Genomic DNA, 26249 nt, shown 5'->3' on the forward strand with positions numbered 1-26249 from the left:
CCCTATCCATCCATCCCCGCACTCCATCCATTCCCCCGACTCCATCCATTCCCCCGACTCCATCCATCCCTCCTCCGCCCCACACTCCATCCCTCCCCCGCCCCACACTCCATCCCTCCCCCGCCCCACACTCCATCCCTCCCCCGCCCCACACTTCATCGCTCCCCCACCCCACACTTCATCGCTCCCCCGGCCCACACTCCATCCCTCCCCCGGCCCACACTCCACCCCTCCCCCGGCCCATACTCCACCCCTCCCCCGGCCCATACTCCACCCCTCCCCCGGCCCATACTCCACCCCTCCCCCGGCCCATACTCCACCCCTCCCCCGGCCCATACTCCACCCCTCCCCCGGCCCATACTCCACCCCTCCCCCGGCCCATACTCCACCCCTCCCCCGGCCCATACTCCACCCCTCCCCCGGCCCATACTCCACCCCTCCCCCGGCCCATACTCCATCCCTCCCCCGGCCTACACTCTATCCCTCCCCCGGCCCATACTCCATCCCTCCCCCGGCCCATACTCCACCCCTCCCCCGGCCCATACTCCACCCCTCCCCCGGCCCATACTCCATCCCTCCCCGGCCCATACTCCATCCCTCCCCCGGCCCATACTCCATCCCTCCCCCGGCCCATACTCCACCCCTCCCCCGGCCCATACTCCACCCCTCCCCCGGCCCATACTCCACCCCTCCCCCGGCCCATACTCCACCCCTCCCCCGGCCCATACTCCACCCCTCCCCCGGCCCATACTCCATCCCTCCCCCGACCCATACTCCATCCCTCCCCCGGCCCATACTCCATCCCTCCCCCGGCCCATACTCCATCCCTCCCCCGGCCTACACTCCATCCCTCCCCCGCACTCCATTCCTCGCCCACACTCCATTCCTCGCCCACACTCCATCCCTCGCCCTCTTGCCCTTCCTCTATCTCTCACCCTGCCTCTATCTATCTTTCGCCCTCACTATCCATTGCATCACCACAGCATCACGCAGGGGCACCACAGCATCACGCAGGGGCACCACAACATCACTATGCGCTACCACAGCATCACTCGTCGCCGCCACAACATCATTCAGAGCCGCCACAACATCATTCAGAGCCGCCACAACATCATTGAGCCACCACAACATCAATCTGTGCAACCATTCAACAACAACTGATTCAAATATGTTCTCTCAATGTTTCAAACTTTTATTACAAATGTCACAAAAATAATATTTCACTTCTGTTCTTGTATTTTCATCACAATAAAATACACTAAACATAATCTTCCAAAAATTTATTTTCAAAAGTTTAAGCTATTGCTATTATAAATTACAATAACTTTTATTTAAGTATTAAATATTGAAAAAAATACAACCCATTGTTATTTTTAATATTAATACATCTAAGTCATGTAAATACAACACGCCTTGCATTACAAATGCTATAGGTGTCACGTTTGCAAAAGTTAACACTATTGGCATTGTAAATGACAGTTATTAATTTCGCTATTTTCAAAACAAAAACATAAATAAAAAATTGTCATTTACAATACTAATACCTCTAACTTTACTAATGCGAGTCCTATTGCATTGCAAATGCTTGTTATAATTCATTTGTTTTGCTTTGTTTTATACAGTACTAAACGTACAGCAGCCATGCCGGAAATAAACACAGATAAACTTGATGAGCAGCAGGTGCAACTTCTTGCAGAGATGTGCATTCTTATTGATGAAAACGATAAGAAGATTGGTGCTGATACCAAGAAAAATTGCCATCTGAATGCGAACATTAACAATGGTTTGTTATAGCTTTAACATATTCATTTTCATAACATCATGTTTTCGGAGTCTGCAATATCTTTTATTTTAAAACGTTAACAGTAAGTCTATTTGATTTGTTGAATGACTTGAACTAATTTACAGATTTAAAGTAAATTACTTGTTTTAGGTTTGAGATCTAAACAGAGCACAACTGTTGAGGTTTGTGTTGAAGGTACAATTTATATTTCACTAACTCCTTTAAGGAGTTTAAGTCTTAGAACATTTTTATTCTGAGAATTTTCTTCACTGGATGGTGAGGAAAACTTTCAGGATTTATTTTTAGTAATGAAATTGCATATATGTAGTGATTCATAACTGGCTTTAGTTGAAACTTCTTTACTTCGACAAGGCTAGTCTAGTTCTTGTTTAGACTCCATACACTGAAAATTAACATTGGTATAAACCATCATAACTATGCAAAGTCCTCCATTTTCAGTTTCCTGCATGCCCATCTCTTTGATGCTCCAGCTGCCTCCCTCTTACCCAGTTTCTATCTATTTTGAGTATACCTTCATGGTCTTGAAACACTTTTTCACAGTACTTTTAGGCACTTAATCACAGGAGTTTTCAACGAATGCATATATATAGCAGCAGCTCGCCTTTGTAAAGAGGGTAGTCCTAATAGTTTTCACTTGGAGAAATTGTTAAGGCATCCATTTCAAAAGCTGGCTCAGACTCAGATATTTTTTAACATTCTCCTACTGGCAATAAGAATGACTTTTTTACTGAAACATTTTGCTCAAACTTCCAGAATTGGGAAGCAAATAACTGCCTCCTCATAATCATTTCTGGCCTTTTGGTATAGCCCGTAAGAGGCTTTCTTCTTGATGTGTGGCTACACACACTATTTTTCACCATTATGCCACAACCTTCCAAACTTTGCAGTTGGCTTTCGCATGGATTTCTAATTTTCGATCCACTCTATGAATTATTAGCATTCAAAGTTTTTTATGGCAGTATTGTCTCCTCACAAATTCTTGACCCATATTTGAAACATGCCCTGGATGTTTATAAACTTCTATTCTCCATCCTGCCATTTATTATAACTATTCACGATCGATGATCATTAGGTCTCTCCTAGACGGAGCATGAGCTATCTCTTCGAGATCTGTTTTTAATAGTGAGCTTGGAGGCACCTGTTACTTACAATAGTTTCACTGTAACTTTCAATTATTTGATTCTTATTTGTCAGCTGCCCTAGGTTTCCTTCTAATTCTTGTCTTGGTCCCTCCCTGAAGCATGAACGTGTTCCTTGTGTCCTTCCACAGCTCTTTTTGTACCACAGTGTGTCTTTTGTGCCGTCATTTTGATACTTGCCCCCTCTGTGTTCCGCCGATCCACCGTTGTCCGTCTACTTGTCCCCATGCCTTCCTTTCTACTGTTGTTTGTGTGCTTGCCCCGCCCCCTGCACAGTACATGGTTCTGGCAATGTTTTTCCAGTGGCCCTCACCAAGAATGTAGCTTTAAAAGTAGAACTCGTTGGCATAGATGTTGGTAAACTGTGCTTGGTCTATGCAGTTAACCTCCTCCACCTGCCCTGCCCCCTAGCAGTCAGCAGGTGTGTGGGTCTTTTCTATCTAGTACAGGTAATCTGGTCCGGGTTTAATGCTACCTGAGTAGAATTTTCAGATAGCAACCCCAGCAGTCTCCCCAACTCTTCCTCCGCCTCATGTGGTCTGGTCTGTAAGTGTCACTTCAAAGCCTTGGCCTTTTGGAAGAAGCAGTACATTGTCAATGTCAGGTGTCTGTATCTGCCAACTGTAAAAGTTTCCTAAAACAAGTCAGTGCCTGTGTTGGTCCTGGTGTAATTGTGATGTGTATAGCCCATTGTCTTTTGCAAGTAGCGATATTGCTATGCCTTTGCTATGTCAAAATCTACATTTATGTGTTCACAGGTTTTAATTGTGCCTTCTCTGAGTACGTCATCTAGCTTAAGACATCTGCTTGTTTTCCATGGTTGAAATACCTCCCTGCCAGTCCAGCTGTAAAGTTGAGTTTACCAAAAAGTAGGGTGATTGGGAACATTAGCTTGTCAGTTTCATTTTATTTTTCACTGCATCTCAGATTTGTAAAGTTTTTCATGGACCCATACAGCCAGATTCATCATAGTCCCGTTTTGCGAGTCCTTAATAGCGATTATTAAGGAATCGCTATTAAGGACTTGCAAAACGGGATTCATGTAGGAATCGCTAAATAAATTACGATTCCTACACATTCCTTATTTGCGATTAGCAAATTGCTAATCGCAAATAAGGATGCGATTTCAAGGGTGCCAGGGGTGTCAAAAGGACACCCTGTAGCACCCCTGAAATGTAATCTAGATTGGTGTTGCGCACACACATGTCCAAAGGACGTGTGTGTGTAACATGCAACTTAGAAAAATGCATTTAAATGCATTTTGCTAAGTTTTCGCTATTTACCACGAGGTTTGACCTCGCGGTAAATAGCGGCCCAAAATTGCGATTTCGCAATTTTGAAATGGTTCATGAATTGCATTTAAGGAATCTCAAATAGAGATTCCTTAAATGCAATTCCTCGCAAATGTGAGAATTCTTCATTTGCGAATTTTGCATATGGGATGATGAATCCCAAATGCAAAAATTGCACTCGCAAAGGGCCAGATTCTCAGAATATGGCCCTTTGCGAGTGCATTTTTCTTTGATGAATCTAGCTGATAGTCTTTTGTTCCACAGTTACCCTATTCTCTTGTTGGATGCATTTGAGCTCCAAAACGGAGTCACCAGTTGGTGCGTGTTCAGTCGGGTACCACGGTCTCTCAGTGCCATCCCTTGACCACTCCTCCATATATTGTAATTGGTTGGTCTGTGAAACCAGATCTGTGATTCCTAGAATGTCCTTCTTGGGGGACTGGAGGATCTGCCCAGCTTCCACTCGCATATTATTCCCTCCATATAGTTGCAGTGCATCATCTGCACCCATTCCAGGCAATCCCTGGGGGCTGAAATACAAAGGACACAAGGCGAAAATAATCCTTTGCAGTGTTGTCATCTTTAGGTTCATAATATGCCCCAACTAGGGCGCTTCCAGTTCTCTAATGGTTTGTTTCCCAAGCCTGCTAGATGTTCTGCTCAATTATGTTAATGTTCTGGTGAATGTGCCTGCATTTCATTTGTTAGCACTAATGCTCAAATAGGGCACGGCTCATTGTATTAGAGGGCACGTCTTGCCACTGCACGGCTGGAGTTTTAAAAACCATGGTAAATATGGATGTGTGTAATAGCACATTTTTTTCCTCGTATATTTCATGAAACTTTCACTGAATTCTGCAATATTATACTTCTAAAGCAAATTGTGTTTTGCTAGTATCTCCTTAGGTTTTTTTTGTCTCGCGTGTATAGAAATACAAAGAAAACACTGCAAGTTTCTGGCAGGAGACAGATTTGAGCAGAAGGGTTCAAGTCAATCTTCTGGGATCTGAAAAAAACGTTTTTATGCAAAGTGTGAGCTTTCTGTTAAAAACAAATAAGTTCCATTTAACGTTGAATTCTGAGAAATTTCATGCAGTGCTAAATTAAAATTTAGCACTGGCCTAATCACGCTGTCAGTAATTTACATTGACAAAAAGCACCATTGCATTTTCAATAACCTAGACAAGCAGCCTGTAAAGCACCATTGCATTGCAAGTAATGTTTGTAGTCCCAGCATGTCCCAGACCGCTGCTCTACCTGTACTTCCATAGAATTTATGTAAAGCAACTTGGCCTTGCACGTAAACAACATAGCCTCCAGCACGTACAACTCAAATACTGTCAACATGCCAGCAATACACATTGCTTCCTTTGCCTTGAAAAACAGCCTTATAATGCCAAAAACCAACCCAAACTCAAGTATAAAAAATACATGACCTCCAGTTTGTAAAGGTCTTTAACCATTACAGGTATCAGTATCCCCTTCTAATTCCACTCACTCCCACTCAGGGATGCTTACAGTTAGCATTGTGCTGACAGATACTACAGTGCAGATAGTAATGTGCAAGCTACGCTAACCAGTGATGTATTGCATGGATTATCGCTCAAGTGGTGCTAAGAAGCAGGCCACACTGGCCTCCAGCATTGAGTAGGAAATCCTGTTTAATTAATGTACATTCAGATATTGGTGTTTTATAAAGACGTTTCATCAAGCTGAGTCTCCTGAGATGATTTACAAGTTTTAGACAAAAACAAAAAAAAGTTTGATTTCCAGGGCAGGACACAAGGAGATGATAGTGCACAGTCTGCATTTGCTCAACTGTAGTTTAAGTTACCACCTCCCCAGGAGAGAGCAGGTAGACGATGCCCTCCTGAACACAAATGGAGATGACACCTGCCTCTTGATATTGCTGACCCGTTTAGGCAGACAGAGAAAAGTAGTGGGAGTGACCGGATTTAGGAGGAACGGAATAACCAGGTTTTCAGTTTGTTCTGAAGATTTCCTCAGGGGGTTATGCCCTCAGATCATGTGGGAGAGAGTTCCAGATTTTGGAAGCCAGAAAGGAGAAGGAGCCCCTAGTCTGGCCTTGTATGGCTTAGGCATTCTGGCTAGTTTAGCTGTGAAAGATCTGAGAGCACAAAAAGGGACATAAGGTTGGATCAAGGAGCGAAGATATTTAGGACCTTGCTGATGAAGAATTCTACGACATAAGCACATGGCTTTGAACTTGATTCTTTTTGTTACTGAGAGCCATTGAAGTTGGTTTAGAGCTACTGAGGCAGAAGATCTTCTAAGAAGATTGAGAACTAGTCGAGCTGCTATATTTTTTACTCTTTGAAGAGTATTCAAACTGCCCTAGGTAGTACCCAGGTACAGGACATTACAATAGTCCAGCTAAGAGGTTATGAGAGCATGGACGTTGGTTTTCTGTGATTCCAATGGGATTAACTCCACGACTTTTCTCAGGGCCTTCAAGGTGCCAAAACATTTACCAACGGTGCTGCTGATCTGATTTTCAAAGGTGAGTTTGGAGTTAGATTTTTAGGTCTCGCCTAGCGTATTGCGTAGCAATCGCTCTGCGAGAGATATAGAGAGCTGCTCCACGAAAGCTTACCAAGGGGCTTTTCAATGCGGATTATCGACAGTGCATGTGCTTCGTGCGCGCTCTCGCGATTTGCTCCCCCACCCCCACCATCACTTGAAAGGAAGCCGCTCACACACCACCATTCCACCATTTGTGCCTCGCATCACTTCAAAGGTTCCTCTCCCATCAGACTTCAAAGTAATGCCTCCCCCGCCACAGCTATGCCGAGAGCTTGTTTGATCCATTTCACGGCCAAAGCAACTAAACGCTGACATCTTGTTCTTGTTACTGTTTAGTCTCTGTGCGTGCACGTCTTGTTTTCTATTTGTATTCCGGTGTTTGTAGAACTTTGTTTAGAATGCAAAGCACATCTAAATCACAGCTGTCTTGGTTTGTTTACTCATTCTGTTTATGAACTCACTTTACCATCATCCTACCCCGCTACGTCTTTTTTTGCTGCGGTCTGCTTTTTCTTGCAGTTTTATTCCCCAAAAGCTCCTTTTTTTTCTTGCTCCGTTTTTTCTTGCAGTTTTAGTCCCGATCTCCTACCCCGCTCCATCTTTTCTTGCTCTGCTCTGTCTTTTTTTGCAGCTCTGTCTACTTTTTCTTGCAGTTTTAGTCCCCAAAAGCTCATTTTTTTTCCTTGCTCCGTTTTTTTCTTGCAGTTTTAGTCCCCGATCTCCCACCATCACTCCTACCATGCTCCGTATTTCCTTGCTCCGTTTTATTTCTTGCACTTTTATTCCCTGATCTCCCACCATCACTCCTACCCCACACATGGACCTCCCTGTGACTCTTCCCCCAGCTCTGTCCGCTCAGCGAGTCACTCCATACTATTCCAACCCCTCTTCCCCATCTCCCACCATTACTCCTACCCTGCTCCGTGTTTTCTTGCAGCTCTGTCCGCTCAGCGGGTCACCCAAAACCATTCCAACTCCTCTTCCCCTATCTCCCATCATCACTCATACCCCGCTCTGTGTTTTTTCACAATTTTATGTAGCACGAACTCGACCGGGAGGCATTGGAGCACTTTACACGAGGACCACTTACATTACACAAGGACTTAGTCTGCAGCTCTGACCGTTATGCCTTATCTAACCTCTCCTTTTTCGCTTTCCCCTCCTTCGCAACCTTTGCTCTTCTCTCCCCTCTCTATTACTCTCCAACCTTTTAATAAAGCTTACAGCAAAGAGTATTCAACGCCCAGTATGTACAAGTTGAGAGTAAAATGATTTTACCTCTCTTCTTCTCTACGTCTTCGTCCTAACCTCTTCTCTGTGGCCTCTCCATGCCATCTCTCTTCTCCCTCAGCCTCACCACCCTCACTCTTCCCCCCCCTCACTCTTCTCCCCCTCACTCTTCTCCCCCTTTTCCATCTCGGTTGTAGCCACTTTTCTCTCTCTTTCGCCTTCTTTCATATCTTCCCTTTCTTTCTTTTCTCCCCCACCTGTGTTCCTGTCACTCTCCTCGCCCTTTCTCCTCTTCTTTCCACCAATACCATTTCAATCCCTCTTCCCCGATCTCCCATCATCACTCCTACCCTGCTCCGTCATTTCTTGTTTTACAATGCTACGTTCTTTTTTTTTTTATAAATCTTTTTATTAATTTTAAAAAGGCAATAACAATGAGAACGTATCAGGTGCAATGCAATTATTTACATACAAGTATCATATTGTGGAGAAGTCAGGATAGTAGAGACATAAGACACGGTATATCAGGACTCAACACTCCTAAACAATCAGGATTATGAAATTAACAGGATTTGCTCTATCGAAGGGTGCTGGCCCTCGGTCCCGCCGGTCACAACATCACTTTATACTTCGATCATGAACAGGATAAATTGCAGCCCTTGTATGTAGAAGATACACCAGATCAAACAATAACGCTCGCATTAGTACCCCAATACTGATAAAAGGGGGGTCAGGATAATTAAAAATATAAGAAAATAAAAATAAAATAAACGAGAAACTCAAAGCGCGTAACACCCCATCCTGCACCCCTGCACGCGGCTAACGCCAAACCCCAATTCGCAGTGTACCTGACGCCCCATCTAAACTATAACCTGTTGGACTTGGCCTTTTCCCCCAAATTTTTCGCTTTTGACCCCCTTGTTTAGGATGTCTTCCCCCATGGGATTAAACCTGTATAGGCCATGAGTGGTGTGAGACACCTTGTTAATGCTATGTAATTGTGTGAGCACTTGTAAATTTCCCCATTTTAGAACTGCACCTGACTGAAATGTATTGTGTTTAAAATGGATGCCATGGCCATGGGTTTTGCCACTGGACTGCCATAGGTCAGCGGTCTAGATAATATTACCCAGCTACCCCTAGCTTTTGGAGGGAAAGCCTAGCACCCAGGGTGCTCACCCCCTCCCCTTGAGCCAGTTTAGGCCAGCTTTGCCAACATTCTAGAAGGTTCTGGCACTGCCTGGGAGGAAGGTATAAGAAGGGGGGAAGTGCCACCAGAAAGTCAGTCAGAGCTGGGACAAGGAAGAGAGGGGACCTGCTGTGAGGTGCTACCGCCACATGGGCCTCTGAGATGGGCCCGGCACCCCTAGAACCACCCCCCCTCTGCTGTCCTCATGGGCCCCTGACAAGGGAGGGCCCCTACCCAGGTCACTGAAGCTGTTTGGACCGGGTACCACGCCCGCGCTGCGTGAAGAAGCGCCCAGGAGGTGAGGAGTGTGCCCCTGAGGAACTGCTGTGGGACTGTCTGCCCCCTTGTGAAGCTGTAGCCCCCTTTGAAGCACCATGGGGAAGATTGTGCCCCCAAAAGAACTGCTGCTGGCTGAGGTGCTGTGAGGCCCTGTGAAAGCGCTGGAGAAGTGCTAAATTCCTGCCCCCTCTGCGTGGTCTGAGGAAGGAGCTGAGGTTGTGGGCAGAGGGAGGAGCAGTGCGCTGTGAATTGCGCCGTTTGCTGAGGAGACTGTGATGATAAATAGTGCTGGAGGAGCCTACCCTCGTTTTGGCGAGCTGTCCGCCATATAAATAATTAAATAAAGGGAGCCTACCCCTTATTGCCGCCGCAAATCACCGCCGTGGCCCTGCGCTGTCGGGGAGACCCCCCTCGCTGTGGTGGGTATCGACGCGGTGGCCCCCGGTACCAGGAGATGGCCGCCGAAGTGAAGAATGGGCCGCGCTAGGCCCTGAGGCCGCGGCACTCGCTTCACGTGACGGGGCGCCCGGGAAGGCAGGAAGAAGCCGAGTCTAAGCCCCGGGTCCCCGTGAGGTAGGAGGGGGACCCGGGTGAAGCGCCGTTGCGGGGCCCCCGTGCAGAGGAGGGAGCCCCGGGTGAAGCGACCGGAGCGGGAGGCCACCCCGCCGGTCTGTGCCCCCGAGCGAGGGGCCGGTGAGGTAGGCGGGGCCAGGGTACACTGTCGGTGCCAGCCCCGCCTCCTGACCTGAGGCGGCCGAAGTAGAGAGACTGCGGGCTCCCGTGAGGTCGAGGGAGCCCCGATTGAGCTGCCCCGAGGCAGTTTCGAACCCCCCTCCCGGGCTCCCGTGAGGAGGAGGGGCCCGGGTGACTCCCCCGGAGGGGAGGCGAGCTCCGTTTGCGAGTGCTGCGCGGCAGGGGCCTCGAGGCACATTGCCGGTGCCTGCCCCCTCCGCCTTGAAGCCCCGGGTCCCCATGAGATAAGAGGGGCCCGGGTGGAACCGGAAGCAGCGAGAAGGTGCTGCAGGACCCGCGGGGCTCCCGGTTGGTCAGGGAAGCCCCGTGAGTGAGAGCGCTGTGCAGCAGGGGCCTCGAGGCACATTGCCGGTGCCTGCCCTTACCGCCAAGGAGGCCCTGGACAGCCCGGTGAGTGTGGGCGACAGTATACGGTGTGGGGGGTGGAGAGGGCAACGGGACACAGGGTCTGTGTCCGCCACCCACCCCCTCTGTTGACTGAAGTGGGGCCCAAGTGCCCAGAAACCGAGTAAGGGCTGCTGGTGACTGCTGCCTCAGAGTCCCAGGATACCAGTAAGGCCTACTGAACTGCCCACAGAAGCCCCTGCTCACCCTAAAAGTCACAGGGGGGAGGTAGAATGTTGTCGTGGCCCCCAGGGAAAGGTGTGACATGCATAGCCAAGTGAGAGGCTCATTGAAATGCACCTTTTTGCCTGTTGCCTGATTTTACCTGAAGTGTTTAGTCCTGACATCCCACCTATATATGTATGCCCCGAGGAGGGTTTGCCCTAGGTTGAGGTTCTTAGGCCTAGAGTCAGGGCCCTGTTAGGTTCAATGTGATACGGGCCTAGTGGTTATGTGACTGCTACCTGCCTGTCCTCCCTAGTTAGGGCTGAGCCTTATGCTAAAGCAGGGTGCCTAGCGTACTGCGTCCCCTGCCCAGGATTGGGGACGTCTGGGGCCTAATGAGGGTTGGCTGTTGTGTACACCCTGATGTTTGATACCCCTAGGTTGATAGTAGAGGGAGCCTAGCTGTTTCCTTACAGGTGTTCCTGGTCTATGAGGAGGGCCCCTACCTGATATTAATGCTGGGTGATGTATGTTCTGCCTAATGTTGGTCTATAGGTTGGCCTGATGTGTTATTCCAGGCCCTTAGTTATGCCCCAGGTTAATGGGCCAGCCGTGCTGATTTATTACAGGTGCTCCTGTTTATGATGTGCCGTGATGCCCTGATGTTTTTCCCTTAAAGGGGTTGGGTTGGCGTTATCGTGCATGATGTATATCTATGCTAATGTGGTATTTTGCAATTACAGCCTACCCGTAAGGATGAGAGTCTGAGTTGGCCCCGCCAGATTGGCCCCAGATCTAATGTAATTGTAAACATTCTTCTTTATTTTCAGCTTTGGACTTACAGACTCAGCCCTTACTTGCCATGTAAATAATCCCACATTGATACACTTGGCTCTGGTGCCAGTTGGCGCCATGTTACGATACCACTGTTATGCATTTTTGCTTTGCAGGTTGGAAACACTACTAAACTACTTATTTTTTCCAACTCAAACTGGTGTCCTGCCTCTTCTGTGGTGTGCCTGGTGTGTTGTCTGTGGGTACTGCGTGAATGCTTCACATGTCCTCTGAATTTTGGCCTGCCCGCTTGATTCCATGCTACCCCCTTGGAGATTTGGGTAACCCCCATTTCTTACATAACCCATAAAAGGAATGGAGGAGGGCCTTCGTACAGGCTCCCGGCCTCTCCCCTCCCGCTAACCCTAAGCCTCCCCGAGTAAGGATATTCAACGGTTACACAATCGAGCTAAGATCGGGGGATTCATTACTTGCCTACTTCGCCTCCCGGGATCAACATTATATAGTGAGTCTCTCACAGCCACAACTCGAACAAAAGTCCTGAAGGATAAGCCAGTCTCAGCCCTGGCCGGTTCGAACAGGTACATGAGTGGTCGCCACCAAACAGTCGCCATCTTGGAAGAATGCTGAACACAGGAGCGAGCCGGAAACCTCACGGAACATTCAATCACATTGTCACTGGGTCCCATCCGCTTCGTCAAGAACTCCCGACATTGTTTTCAGTCACGTTTAACTGAGTTCAAAAAAAGGAAGAGGGGTACCTTGTCAATCCATTCCCGAGTCCTTACATGAGTTCTCAGATGTATTTTACGGCGCAATTTTCTCTCCCTCAATATTATTACTGAACATTCCGACACAACAGGGACGTCTGACACATAGCCATTAGCTGATTTGCGGATCAGAGTCTCTCTCCCCTCTCGCTGCACAGGGTTGTTGGCGTCGATTAAACCAGTTGCTGTAAACGCCGCCACTTTTACACTGTCATGAAATTGAACACAAGCCTCTTTCATATGCCCCATCTCGAAAATAACGGCATCCAATTTAAGTTCCAGTGCTTGGGCTCTCCGGTTCACGGAAAGGTGAAGACCACCGACAGCCGCCATTAGAGCTGCGAGCGTGGGTTCAATTCTGGCTGACACGGTTTCCCCACGTTGGTGACATACTGGTCTGATATTGAAAACCCCTTGGGTAGGTTATGTCGTCCCACAATATCCATACGACTTTCCCTGGACCCCTTGGAGGGATGGGTTTGAATCCTACGCAGGTCGATATTGGGTGTCGTGTCATACAGTTCCACCATGGTCAGTCCCTCGGGCCCATAGGGATAGACCAACTAGAGTTAAAGATGAGGACACCCGTTCGACTCACGTACAGGATAGTTCGGGGTCGTCGTCAGGATGTGGCCGCAGCCACCGGGTCACCTTCCCGACTGTTTCCAAGCCATTCACGGCGCTGGCTCGGTTAATTAATATCTAACTTGCATCCGTTCATTCACAACGCCAATTTGTTCGAACGTTCAACGCGAAGATCGGACAAAAATTTCACTTCCGTTCCGGAGGACCGGCCCCTCCAAACTCCTGTGTCCGATGTTGTTCAACTAGGTGCCGGCAAGATTTCTATTCGAGGTCCCGGCTTCAGGGCTGATGTAGGCTGCAAACTTCAAGACGATGTTTCTCCGGTCTCGAAGCTGACAGAACTTTCGGGAGCTCATGGTGCGGCGTACTTTTGATAGGATATCTAGCAGGATCTTGTAGCAGGATGAGGAGGTCTACGGAGCCGGGAGCCTAAGCGGCCATCCTGGTTGCCAGCTTGGCTCCTCTACAATGCTACATTCTTGAATACTACGCATTTAACAAACAGTCGCCAATGGGCCTGAAGCCAGACAGAGCCACCCTGCCATCCTGCTTGATGAATGGATTTGCATTTGCTCGTGAAAGCAGTAAACATCCCCGAGGCGCCACCAGAGCTCAAGCCACCCGGAGACATCCAGACATCCTCCTTAAGTGTTTTTTCCTCTGGGTGCCAAGTTATTTTACTTGTAACTCCTAACATACAAAAGGTTCTCTTTTTTAGAAATATATAGTATCTTAAACAGTAATGTGTTTGTGGTAAAATTAGAACGGCACTATACAGTGGTGTTAGCCAATTTTCCTCCTCTACCTCCTAATGTTTTTGAACATTGGTCGACCTTAACGAATAAATCCATTCATTTTTTATCTTCTAAACTTGGGTTCAATAATTCCTTGTTTTCGAAATTTAAGATGGTCGGAAGAGTGAGCTGGTTGGGCACACTAAATAAATCATTGAGCGGGGACTGTGTAATTCTAACATTTCGGTCTCCACCATTGGTTAGTAAAATAATTGAGAGGGGCTGCACCGGGTCATTTGACCCAGAGTTTGTTAACATTCTCCCCCTCGGTTTTTTTTATTGCCCTCCTACACCAATTAGGCGTTTAGCCCCCCCCTATCCATCATTAGACCAGGATGGACCGTTGGTTGGAAGATATGGTATCCCAATATCTAATCCTTTTGACATTCTTAGTGGACTAGAAAACAACGACTGACTGCAGGTAGACACCACCACCCAAAATCTTTTAGGTGTAAAAACAGACTCCACCCCCACTGTTAGCAATGAGGAAAGTGTAAAGGCAGACGGGGGAAAGTTTCTAATAAAGCCCCCAAAATGCTAGAGATTGTGGGTCATACACAGAGTTCAGCGATCCAAGATGAAGGATTTGAGGTTGGAAGTGAGCAGAGGATTATTCCTTTATCAGTTGGCTCTACTTCTGGCGCTCCTGTTACTTCCCCGTTGGCCTCGTTGCTATGCAAAATTTCCTTGTGGAATATTGCTGGCATTAGATCTAAAATTGCTAACCCAGTTTGGGGGGACTTTACTCAGACCCAAGATGTGCTCTGCCTCCAAGAAACATGGAGTCTGGATCCGGTCCACTTAAACGGTTTTAGGACGTTCCATACTCCATCAGTTGATGCCCCACATGGAAGAGCTAAGGGTGGATTGAGCATATATTTGTCAAACAAACTGAATTTAGTAAGAGTAATAGTGCCTGTTATAGATACTTACTTTCAACTTTTGATATTGGTCATGGCTTTTGATACTCCGATTGCTCTTCTTAATTTACATAATAATATTCCCATCGGTGATGTATCTATTGTTCTAAGTATATTGGCCAAAGCCTTGTCTTTGCAGGATAAAATCTTAAGACATGATCTGATGATACTTTTGTTTGGGCATTTTAATTGCACTTTGTGTAGTATGTCAGAGGATAATAGGTGTGGAACGATACGGGAAGACAGCTTGTCCCACTCGCACTTTAATCATTCTTTCCAGGGGGAACAATTTAACAATTTACGTTCTAAATTTGATTTGGGATTTGCAAATGAAGTCTGTACTTTACCATCTTCCCATCTCCCAACATTCAATGGAAGGGGTGGTGCTACTACTATCGATTATGCTATTGTATCAAATAAGTATGATAATAGAATGTATTCCTTTAAGGTCTTGGATGTTGCTTTAGGCGACCATTTCCCGCTCTGTGGCCATTTTGCTTCCAAAAATGTCCACCTTAAAAAATAATAAAGAAAGGGACAGCGTGGACGAAAATCTATCTATCGGTAGTATACATGGTCACTCGCTAAAATGGGCTATGGTGGTCCAGTCGGAAATACTTAAAATAGTGGTTGGTAAATGCACATCTGAGCTAGCGATCTGTTTAGGGGAAGATTCTATTCCTGAAAGGCTTCTTGCATCCTACCTGACTATTTCCAATGAAATTAGGACCTCCCTTATGAGACAGATTAAAAACAGTAAACAAAAAGAAGGTTGGTTTGACTCTAGTTGTACTATATCTTACGCACTTCTAAAGAAGGAATTACATAAGAAACCCAGGTGCGCTGAGGAAGTTAGTAGACTCAGGAAAGAATACAAAATAGCTATAAGAGATGGAAAGAAATCACTGAAAATAAAAGCTTGGGAAGCCTTGCACCTGGTAGGACCGACAGTGCGGGCTTCTGGAAGCTCATTAGAACACCCTTTCCTAGGGAAGAGGTTGGTCCTAGGCTGGAAATGTCAATTCCTGAATCGGACTGGATTAGGCACTTTTCTAAAGTGTATGAGGGTGAGGGACTGGTGAGTTCTCAGTCCCCCCTTATTGCATACTCCGCTTCAAGAAATTTGTTATTCACTCTGGAGGAAGTTAAAAAAACTTTGCATGTAAGCCAGGGTGGAAAGGCCCCTGGCCCGGACGGTGTTCCCATAGATATTTTTAAGGCTACCCCTGTCTGTGGGGCCCCCTCCTGGTCCAGGTGCTTAACGCTAGCTGTATTTCGGAATTTCTGCCTACATGGGTGGAGTCTGTAATTGTCCCCATCTATAAAAAGGGGGATAGACACGACCCGGGTTGTTATAGACCCATCTCCCTTTTATTTTCTTTTACAAAAATAGTGGGTCAGATAGTTTTGGATCGGCTCTTGGTTTGGGCCAGAGAAAACTCTATTTTATCTGATCTACAGTATGGCTTCCGTTCTTGTTTGGGCACAGTGGAACAGGGTTTAAATCTTTTAATGCTGATCGGGAAGTACACAAGGGCCAGGAAAGGGAACTTGTTCCTGGCCTTTGTTGACCTCTCGGCCGCATTCGACTGTGTGATTCGTTCCAAACTGTGGATATTACTGGGACAACTTGGGGTTGAAGAAAATATTATTTATTATCTTAAAGTTTTTATAGTGATGCATCAGCCCGTGTTCGCTATGGCCTGAAGGGGGAACGCACTGATAAAATTCCAATCAGGAGTGGTGTCAGACAGGGCTGTGTCCTGGCCCCCTTTCTCTTTAATCTATACATTAATGGATTGGACCTGTGCGATAATAGTTTAGATCCTGCATATGTAGCTGGCCGTCCAATCCCAGCGCTTTTGTACGCTGACTATGCTGTGCTAATGTCACGTACTCAAGTGGGACTCCAGCGTGTGGTGGACAGTTTTTTCCTCTTTATGAATGAGTTGGGTTTAAGAGTGAATACATCTAAAAATTTCACTATGCACTGCGGCTGGTACCATAAACCTAAGAGGGCCATTTTTAGAGCAGGACAGAAGCTTGAATCCACTAAGCAATTTTCTTACCTGGGCATACTGTTTACTCAAAGTAAGTCTTTGTCGCAGGCAGTGACAGCGAAAAAACTCGCGTTGGTTCGCTCGACGGCTGCCCTCAAGACTTTCTCAAAGAAATTAGGTACCAGACCTGTGGAGTTAAGATCTACAAAGCCAAATGTGTGTCTGGTGCAACTTATGGTAGTGGGGTATGGGGCTTTGCTGACCCTATGCCCATCCAGGTGGTGGAAAACTACTTCCTAAAGTTTATCCTTGCAGTTCCCAAAAGCACTCCTAATTATAACTGTCATGTAGAATTGGGTCTTGCCTTTATATCTGATCTAATTAAGCTGGAGCCTGTGCTATTATGGCATAGGCTGTGGACAGAAGAAGAAACAAAGCTTAATAGAGATATTCTGACAGATATTCTAAAATTAGAAGGAGCCATGAGAATACCATGGCTTAGCTATGTATGTAAATTTTTAACAGATATTGGAAAGTTAGATTCTTTTACTATCTCAGCCATTTCACGTAAAGAACTAAAGAAGGGTCTGGCTTTCTTGGATTCTTTAAGAATCACATCAGAGGTTCTAAAACCTACTGTCCTGCATCATCAAATGATCTTAACAACTTTTCATATTCAACCCTATTTGATCTATGTGCCAGATAATTACGATAGATTTTTATTATCTCGTTTTAGATTTGGAATTGTCCACAGATTGGTTAGTTTCCCCGACAGTAAATAACTGGATGCACGAATTACCTCCCTGTCCCTGTGATGATGTTTCACCCCAGAGTACTATACATGTTCTTCTTTTTTGTAAATTTTATGGCCTGATTAGACATAATGTTTTATTGCCGTTGTTGAGAGTGATGGGCCATCGGCAATGCTGTGTGGCTATGTTAAGCCTCCAATACTTGGATAACCATCTATGTGTTGCAACAACTATATTGTATCTGAAAAATGTGATGCGTAGTAGGAAAAGTATGATTACATAATGCACTTTAAGATATATGATATTATGAATTCTGAAACTCTTGTTATTTATGTTTTTTCCTGTACGCCATAGAGAGATTGTAAAATGAACTAATGAATCTTTTTTAATGAAATGTTTTTATGTACACTTTTATGATTGCTTTTTAACAATCAAATAAAGTTATGTTTGATTTGAATTGAGAACGGCCCTATGATGGGCGCATCTAAGTATTTCCCCCTGTTAGCAATATTTTAGGGCTTTTAGCCAATGTAAGTTGTTTTTTTCCCAAAAAACTTTATTTGTTAGTCACAGGCAACGTCAAGGAGGTTTTGTATTATTTTGCTTAAACAACATTTGTACCTTATTTTAAGTTTACACAGTACACTAGATGATTTTCTCTTCCTTCTCGCTTTTTTTTCCGTCACATTAGCGCAAAAGGTATATAACTTTCCATTATGTATCTTGAATGGAGATTAAAATTGCTCTCACATCTTTGGTATCTTACCATACCATCTTACTTTCACGTGTCGAGGCGGCGGGAATCGGAGGGACAGCCTTGTTATGGCTATCCTCCTTCTTGAGCGGTCGGACTCAGGCGGTTCGCCTGGGAGAGTTCTCAGCTGAATTTCAACCCATCCAGTGCGGGGTCCCCCAAGGTTCCTCTTTGTCCCCCCTTTTATTTAACCTTTACATCGCCCCCCTCATCTTTGCTTTACAGCAACTGGAGGTCTCTGTGTATAACTACGCAGACGATCTCCAGCTCATTTTTTCTCTTTCCTCTTCCCCCGAGTCAATGTCTAATGTTCAGTCCATCATGACTTTCATCCAGGACTGGATGAACTTCAACCACCTGAAACTCAATCCCGATAAAACGGAGTTGGTGTTGACAGGTGGTTGCTCCAGTCCCTGGTCCTCTTCTTTTTGGCCCCCTTCTTTAGGCTCCCCACCCACTCCTGTATCTTACGTCAAAACTCTTGGGTTCAAAATTAACAATCCACTCTCCCTACACTCTCAAGTCTCTGCCGTGGTATCCTCAGCCTTCCTCTCCCTCAGGACAATACGCAGAGTTTCACGATTCTTTTCCCCCGACGCGCTCAAGCTAATACTCCTGGCCATGGTAACATCTCGCCTAGATTACGGCAATGCCCTCTATCATGGCATGCCCGACTATCTCATGAGGCGTCTTCAACTGGTTCAAAACCAGGCCGCACGGCTGGTTTTTAACTTACCAAAATCACACCATGTAACTCCCCTCCTTTTCTCCCTGCATTAGCTCCCTGTCCGGCAGCGTGCCTTATTCAAGCTCGGCTGCACCATCTTTAAAGCCCGGACAGGCTCTCCCCTTCCTTCATTAATTCAGCCATTCAAAACTACATTCCCTCAAGAGATCTCCGATCTTCTTCCCACCACCTCCTCGTGGTCCCCCGCTTCAAACGGAAGAAGTGGGGGGGCTCCAAGTTTGCGACCGCGGGCCCAGCTTTTTGGAATTCCCTCCCATCTTCTCTAAGAACCTGCACCCAGTACCCTATTGAGGTGCCGGGTTTTTAGGAACCCGGTGGTGCCAGGGGTAACACCCGGGGACCTCTGAGTTCTCCCTGTTCCGGACCACAGAAACACAGAGTCTTCTAGTTGAAGTCAGAGATCGAGTTTTATTGGCTGCAACCAAGTAACATGTGTCCTAGAAGTACGACAGCACGGGCCGTAAGTTCTCAGGAGACTGTTCGTCTTTACAGAACCAGCCTTCTCCTTATATACATGAATAACAGCTGCGGGCAAGAATTCTTGGGTTTATGATATGGTTGTACACATATTTCTACAACAATACAAAGAGCAAAGTCATGCTGGTCAGCACATATTTTGGATGTCCAGTTTGTGATGGATTACCCCGCCAGATCCAGAATTCCCATCAGATATCGATGAAACACCAATAAGGTCGGGCACCCTCCCATCATAAAACGGGTCATAAACAAGAAGCATGGACAGGTGTATGTGTATGGAAAACATGGTCTGTATGTAGTGAATGGTTTATGACATGTTGTGCCTAGATGATATCTTGCTCGGCCACTGGGCGAGGAGCTGCCCAAACAGGCTTGGCTGGAGGCGATGGAGTCAGTTCGGCCAGGTCATGGGGAAGTCAGCTACGGTGGACGTGTCCTTTCACATCAAACTCGGTCTTAATTAATTGACTATATATGAGGGCAAGTCATAAGATGGATGCCATTTACAAAATGGAGTCTGAGGGTTTGGGACGGAAACCATGATTTAAGGGTGCTAGCATCACTCCATCATGACGTAAATGCATAGGGGTAATGTCCTGATCATTACCGGTCCGTAGATACCAAATTCGTCATGGTACGATGATATTTTGTGACACGAGTGGTGGACCCCGGGACCGGTGGAACAGAAGGGTCCAGAATTACAGTACTTCAGACCCTCCTTTTGCCCTCATATTAGGCAATAACTCACTCTAATCTGAGTCCAAATCTGTATTGATGAATTCATGGAGATGCTGCTGTAGCATCATTCTGTTGCTCAATTCGTCCCTTGATACAGGCTTCCTTACACATGAATTAGCGCAGAGGCCACATATTGCAGGAGCGCACTGTACAAACAGGCAGAACATAAACAGAACGGCTAAGATCATCCCGATGAAGATCAGAGTTTTCCATCCCCAGACAGAGATCAGTTCCCAGAACCACCCTAGCAAGGACCAATCCCCTTTCTCTACGTGAAGGGAATCAGAGATTTTGTGTAATTTGGAGATGGCCTGGTACACTGTTGGAGCATTATCGGGGATGAAAATGCAACAACTAGACTGGATCACTCTACATACACCACCACGGTCTGCAAGTATGACATCTAGGGCAACCCTGTTCTGAAGGGTCATAAGTCGATCAGACTGAAGCTCAGCTGTCAAGTTGCTAAGGGCACCGGCCGTTTCGGTCACGGCGGACTCAACTATCCTCGTCAATTGTCGAATGTTCCTGCTGTTCACCATAGGCCCCCAAAATGGCAGAAAACTCTTTGCGAAGTCTCCAAACTCCTGACCCGCGGTGTCGTCTTGACTCACGACACCCCTAACTGTCCTTGTCCGATGGTAATCTGCCCCGGCCGTGTAGGTGGGTGGCAGCAGAAACGAGATAAAACATGTGCCCGAGAAGTCAGGGGGCAACCATGTGTAGGCTTTGTCATGGCAGACGAAATAGGTGCCTTTAGCCGCCAAGAATGGAGGGGAAGTTCGGTAGGCAAATACGTATGTTTCCGTACATGTGCTCTTCCCCAACTGTGCTTTGGGATCCCTGCCAATACCTTGCAGACATAAGTGACCTCGGTGGGGCACTATCCAGACTGGGGAGGATTTCTTTGTTTTCTGGCTTTTATTCAAAGAGATCCCATATTTAGTCACGTTCCAACGGCCGTAGGGAGTGAGTTCATCTTTAGGAATCATTTGATACGTATCAACATCCCTACTCATATTTCTTATTCCTACCACTAGTGCCTTGTTGCTGGAATCGCTCTCCGCGGAACGGGGCGGGTATGGTTCTAGGGCGAACAGGAACATGGTCTGGAAAACCCACAGAGAACCGTAATAACTGAATGGTAGGATGAAGTATGGAATGCCCTTATCTGTCGTGTGTGGCATGAGTCCTCATATCCAACCATTCGATGTGTTCATTATGGACTGGTGCTGGTGTAGGAGCTGGATAAAGGAGTTATTTACGAACTCTAGTCTTCTGGCAGACTCGTGTTCAGGGAGAGGGTGAAAGGAGTGCAAAGAGGCGGTCGGAGAAGGCGTGGGCTGAGTGTTGTTTACAAAGGTGATTTGAAACGTGGATAAGGTGTAACCAATCAAGAACATCATTATGCTACATATCATCAAAATACATATTATCAGGAATTTCTTCCTGGCCATTACAGTACATATTTTCGTTTTAAAGTTCATGTGTCTAGCAGGTCTCTCTACCCTCGGAAACTCCATCCTCTGGTTGCTGCCCTCGGTGGGAGGTTGCTTCTGCCAAGATGTGCGCTCTGTCCAGTCCGGGGTAATTCCCTCAGACTGACCAGAACCGTTGACCTAGGCGTCCCCGGCTGCACTCCTCAGACTTCAACCGCGGCCCTAGCAGCAGAACCGGATGGCGGTTCGAAAATCTAAAATGAGCTAGTTCCCTGGGTGAGAGAGCTGTGAAAATCAAAAATAGTTCATGGGGAAAAGGGGGAAATCGTATTAATTCGGTTATGTCAGTTCCTTGGTCTTGACCTCAGATTATATCGTTCTTTTCCAGGTACGGTGTGATCTTCAAACAATGTTTCAGGTTCTGTAATGTCCAACTGCATCGACGGTGGGACAGATCCTTGCAAAATACAATCGCTCTCTTTGTCGGTACCAGTTCCTTTTAGCCGTGCATCGCTGAAGGGGATAAAACGAGGTATAAACTCAGTTTTGGAGTCAGCGACTCCGTGCTGGACCCATCGGTCATATGGAAGGGGGAGCGGGACCCTTTTGCAGTGGGCGCCGTGCACCCAATGTTTCTTCCCGAGGACGCGTACTGCAGAGCGGGTGGACAGCAGAACCTGGAAAGGTCCGGTCCAGCGAGGCTCCTCGTTCTTTGTTCGTCTGAAGTTCCGAACCAGGATCCAGGAGCCAGGTTCGATGGCGTGGCCTGGATCGTCAGACACCGGTGGAGAGGAGCTGTGGACCTGGTGATGTAAAGCATGCAGTTTAGTTGTCAATTCTTGTAAATAGTCAAACAGTGCAGGGTACTCTTTCCCTGAGCTTTCTGGGCCTCGGTACTCCCCATATATTTGCTGGGCGCCCGAACACGATCTCGTGTGGGCTGAGTCCTAATCTGGAGTGGACAATCATCCTGGTAGACAGGAGTGCTAAAGGCAGGGCGTCTGGCCACTTGAGACCTGTGCTGGCTTGGATCTTGGCCAGTTTCAATTTTAACGTGCCATTATAGCACTCTACCAATCCTGCCGATTGGGGATGATTCGCAGCATGAAATTTCTGGTGGATGCCTAGACACTCACACACTCTCTTCATCACTCGTCCCACGAATTCACTTCCATTATCACTCCAGACAATTCTAGGCATGCCAAATCTGGGGAAGAATTCCTTGACAAGGGCTTTGGCAGTTGACAATGCAGTGTTGTTCTTAAGGGGTACGCTTCTACCCACCTGGAGAAGGCGCAAACGACAACAAGGACATATTTTAGGTTATTGCACCTCTCCATGTGAATGAAATCGAGCTGCAAGACCTCGAACGGATACGTTGGAGGTGAAAAATGACCAGCTGGGGTTGGGGTTCCTTTACCGGGATTGTGCTTCAAACACACCATACAATTTCTGACCAGATTCTCTGCACATTTTGGGATACCACTATTCTGCCATACTGGGGCCAACAGCTTACATATTCCTTTCACACTGATGTGTGCCATTCCATGGGCCATCGTTACCACTGCGAGCACATAGGCGTTAGGTAACAACCATCGCTGATGTTCTGACAGTTCGACCCAACAACCATTCGCGTCTAACCTACCCTTGCTTTCTCTCCATTCATTCACCTCTTTCTCAGTAGCATCAGCTTGTATAGATTTCACGCTTTCGATGGTGTCCTCACACATACCCACATCAGGGGTCCATCTAGCAGGACCTACGACATACATCCGACTCATTGTGTTCCTTGCAGTCTCTTTCGCGACCTCATCGGCAAATGCATTCCCTCGGCCAACATCATCTCGGATCTTTCTATGCGCGCTGCACTTCACAATCGCAACCTGCAGGGGCAAGGTCAGTGACTCGAGAAGGTCGTGTACTAGCTGGCCGTGTTGAATTTTCGCGCCATGTGACGTCAGGAACCCACGTTCACGCCACAATCTTCCAAAACTGTGGGCTACGCCAAAGGCGTACTGACTATCAGTGTACACATTCACTCGTTTCCCTTTCGCCAACACACATGCTCTTGTGAGTGCGACTAACTCCGCTGCTTGTGCAGAATTCTGGGGGATGCGAGCTGTCTCTACAATCGTGTGTAATGTTGTCACAGCATATGCTGCAGTCGTATCACCATTCGGCAACTTGAAACATGAACCATCAACCCATAGATTATCATTACATTCAGAGAGGGGAGTGTCCTGTAAGTCTACTCTCCCTTTTGTCTCTTCCTCTGTCCTAAAGCAGCAATCATGTTTGTCGACCTCATCTGTCTCTGCTGGAACGGGTAATAAGGTAGCAGGGTTGAGTGTATCACACCTTTTTATGTGAATGTGACTTGCTAACGGGGTCAATTCATAGCTGGATAGTCGAGCACTAGTTAGATGTTGCGTTTTCGTTCTGTTTAGTAGGATATCTACTGCATGTGGGACCATTACGGTCAGAGTATTATTCATGACTAACCCAGCCGACTGTCGGATGCAGACAGCCGCTGCGGCAGTGGCCCTCAAGCAACTTGGTAATGCCTTAGCTACAGGATCTAGAGTCGCGGAGAAATATGCACATGGGCGTTGTTTGTCCCCAAAGTGCTGTGTCAAGACTGATAATGCGCAACCTTCCTTCTCGTGGACATATAATGTAAACGGCTTGCTGTAGTCGGAGTTGCCCAACACAGGAGCCGAACATAATGCCTCACGCAACTCATGGAAACTCGCCTGACAATCTTCAGACCAAGGCAAAGGATTGGGTGGGTCTTTACGCATTAATGCCAGCAAGGCTTTGGCCAATAGTGAGAAGTTCGGTATCCATTGTCTACAGTACGATGTAATGCCCAAGAAGGCACGCACTTCTGTTTTGTGTCCTTGGGACACTCAATTCTGCAATTGCCTGTACTCTTTCTGGGGTCAGTCTCCTTCCCTCCTTCGACAAGATGTGACCTAAGTAGGTTACTTCTTGTCGGCAAAATTGTAATTTGGAAAGCGAGACCTTGTGCTTCATGTCACATAAACGACGCAACAATGACAACGTAGCTCGCTTGCAAATCTCTTCAGTATCTGCAGTGATCAGTAAATCGTCTACATACTGAATCAGAGTCGCGCCACCAGGTAGAACAATCGTATCGAGTTGTGTTTTCAGAGCCTGACTGAATATTGATGGACTCTCACAGTAGCCCTGAGGAGCGCGTTTAAAGCGGAAGCTTCGTCCTCCTAAATTGAAGCCAAAAATATATCTGCTCTCCTCGGCAATCGGGATGCTGAAGAAAGCATTCTTCAGGTCAATCACTGAAAACCAATTGGCTGAGGCTGGAACCATTGTCAATAAGGCAGTAATGTCGGGGACGACTGGAAACTGTGGTACAACGATCTTATTTACTTCCCTTAGATCGATCACAAATCGGTACACAGGGGGCTGTGAAGGATCGGTACGCTTTAACACAGGCAGAACAGGACTGTTACAAATGTTGCCTGAAGTCTCTTCGATGACATCTTTCGCAATTAGATCGTAGTCGATCGCTAACAAAGCCTTTTCACATTCGTTTGATATTCTATATTGGGGAATACGTGGCAACCTAACATTAGCTTTCAATGTTATGACATATGGCGCTATTTCTAAACAACCTACATCATTAGAACCATTCGCCCAAAGTACATCCGGAAGAGATGACCACTCAGTTGGAATTCTTTCTTTTGACAAATACATCGGGGAAATCACTTTCTTACCAAGGGTGAGTTGTACTCCCGAAGGAGAACAGTACAAAGTCGCATATAATCTCTTCAACAAATCCAAACCTAACAAATTTTCGCCACAACCTGTTGTAAGAATGAGGGGTGCTTCTAATTCGCATGGGCCGACAGAAAGGGGCATGGGACTGGAGATCGGGTTTCTAACAGGGGCGCCAGAAAAACCTACTGAAACATTCATTTCGCCGGACAAAGGTGCACCAGGAAGTTTTGAGTGCATAATAGAACTTTTTGTAGCACCAGTATCCAGCAGAAATGGCTCTGACACTCCTGATGTAATCACCTTGACATAAGGTCCATTCTGATCTACTGGAACTGAAACAACTCCCTCTCTTTGTCCATGGCTGTCCTAGCAATTATTACCCTCATTCTCGTTTTCTGGGTAATAGTCGTCTGCATAGTACTGAGCTGACCTGGAAGACGCATAGTTCTGTTGGTCAAAGCTATTCATAGAATTCTGAGGCGGAAAAGAAATGGTGTTCTGGGAGAAATTTCCACGGCCCCTACCTCTAGGAGCCTGTTGACCACCTCTACCTCTTGCGCCGGAAACACAGTTCAAGCGTCGCGCAAGAGCTTGACAATTACTTTTGAAATGTGGCTCACTGGTTAGAGGCGGCAGACCAGAGAGCAGAGGACTGCCCGGGACCAGGGTTCGATTCCCGGCGCAACAGGTTTCTGGACCAGGGTCAGCGGACTCGATAATTCTCTCGCCTCGGTGCCCACTCTGATCAGCGTCCACACTCGGCAACTCTGGGCATTAGCTTGCCTCATCTTCACTAACGGCCCCACCAGACCGCCGGGGATGCCTGGTCTCACCCTGGAGATACCCATTAAGGGACCATCTCTCAGGGAAGCCAGGAAGGGTTTCGCAGCGGTCGAAGCGCCCTGGGACCCTCCGGGTAAGTAGTGCGCTATATAA

The 26249-nt window shown here is 46.8% G+C and overlaps 1 protein-coding gene across 1 annotated transcript in view; it reads left to right on the forward strand.

Moving 5' to 3' along the window:
- The first annotated feature begins 1617 nt into the window (after positions 1–1617).
- Positions 1618–26249, forward strand: part of LOC147662708 (isopentenyl-diphosphate Delta-isomerase 1-like) — a 101629-nt gene continuing 76997 nt past the window's right edge. The window contains exon 1 of the mRNA XM_086950957.1: positions 1618–1783. Within this exon, the coding sequence (XP_086807083.1) occupies positions 1642–1783 (142 nt within the window). The 5' untranslated portion in view covers positions 1618–1641. The remainder of the gene's footprint in view (positions 1784–26249) is intronic.

This window comes from Lissotriton vulgaris, unplaced genomic scaffold, assembly GCF_964263255.1.
Source record: "Lissotriton vulgaris unplaced genomic scaffold, aLisVul1.2 SCAFFOLD_3223, whole genome shotgun sequence".
In the NCBI taxonomy this organism is placed as follows: Eukaryota; Metazoa; Chordata; class Amphibia; order Caudata; family Salamandridae; genus Lissotriton; species Lissotriton vulgaris.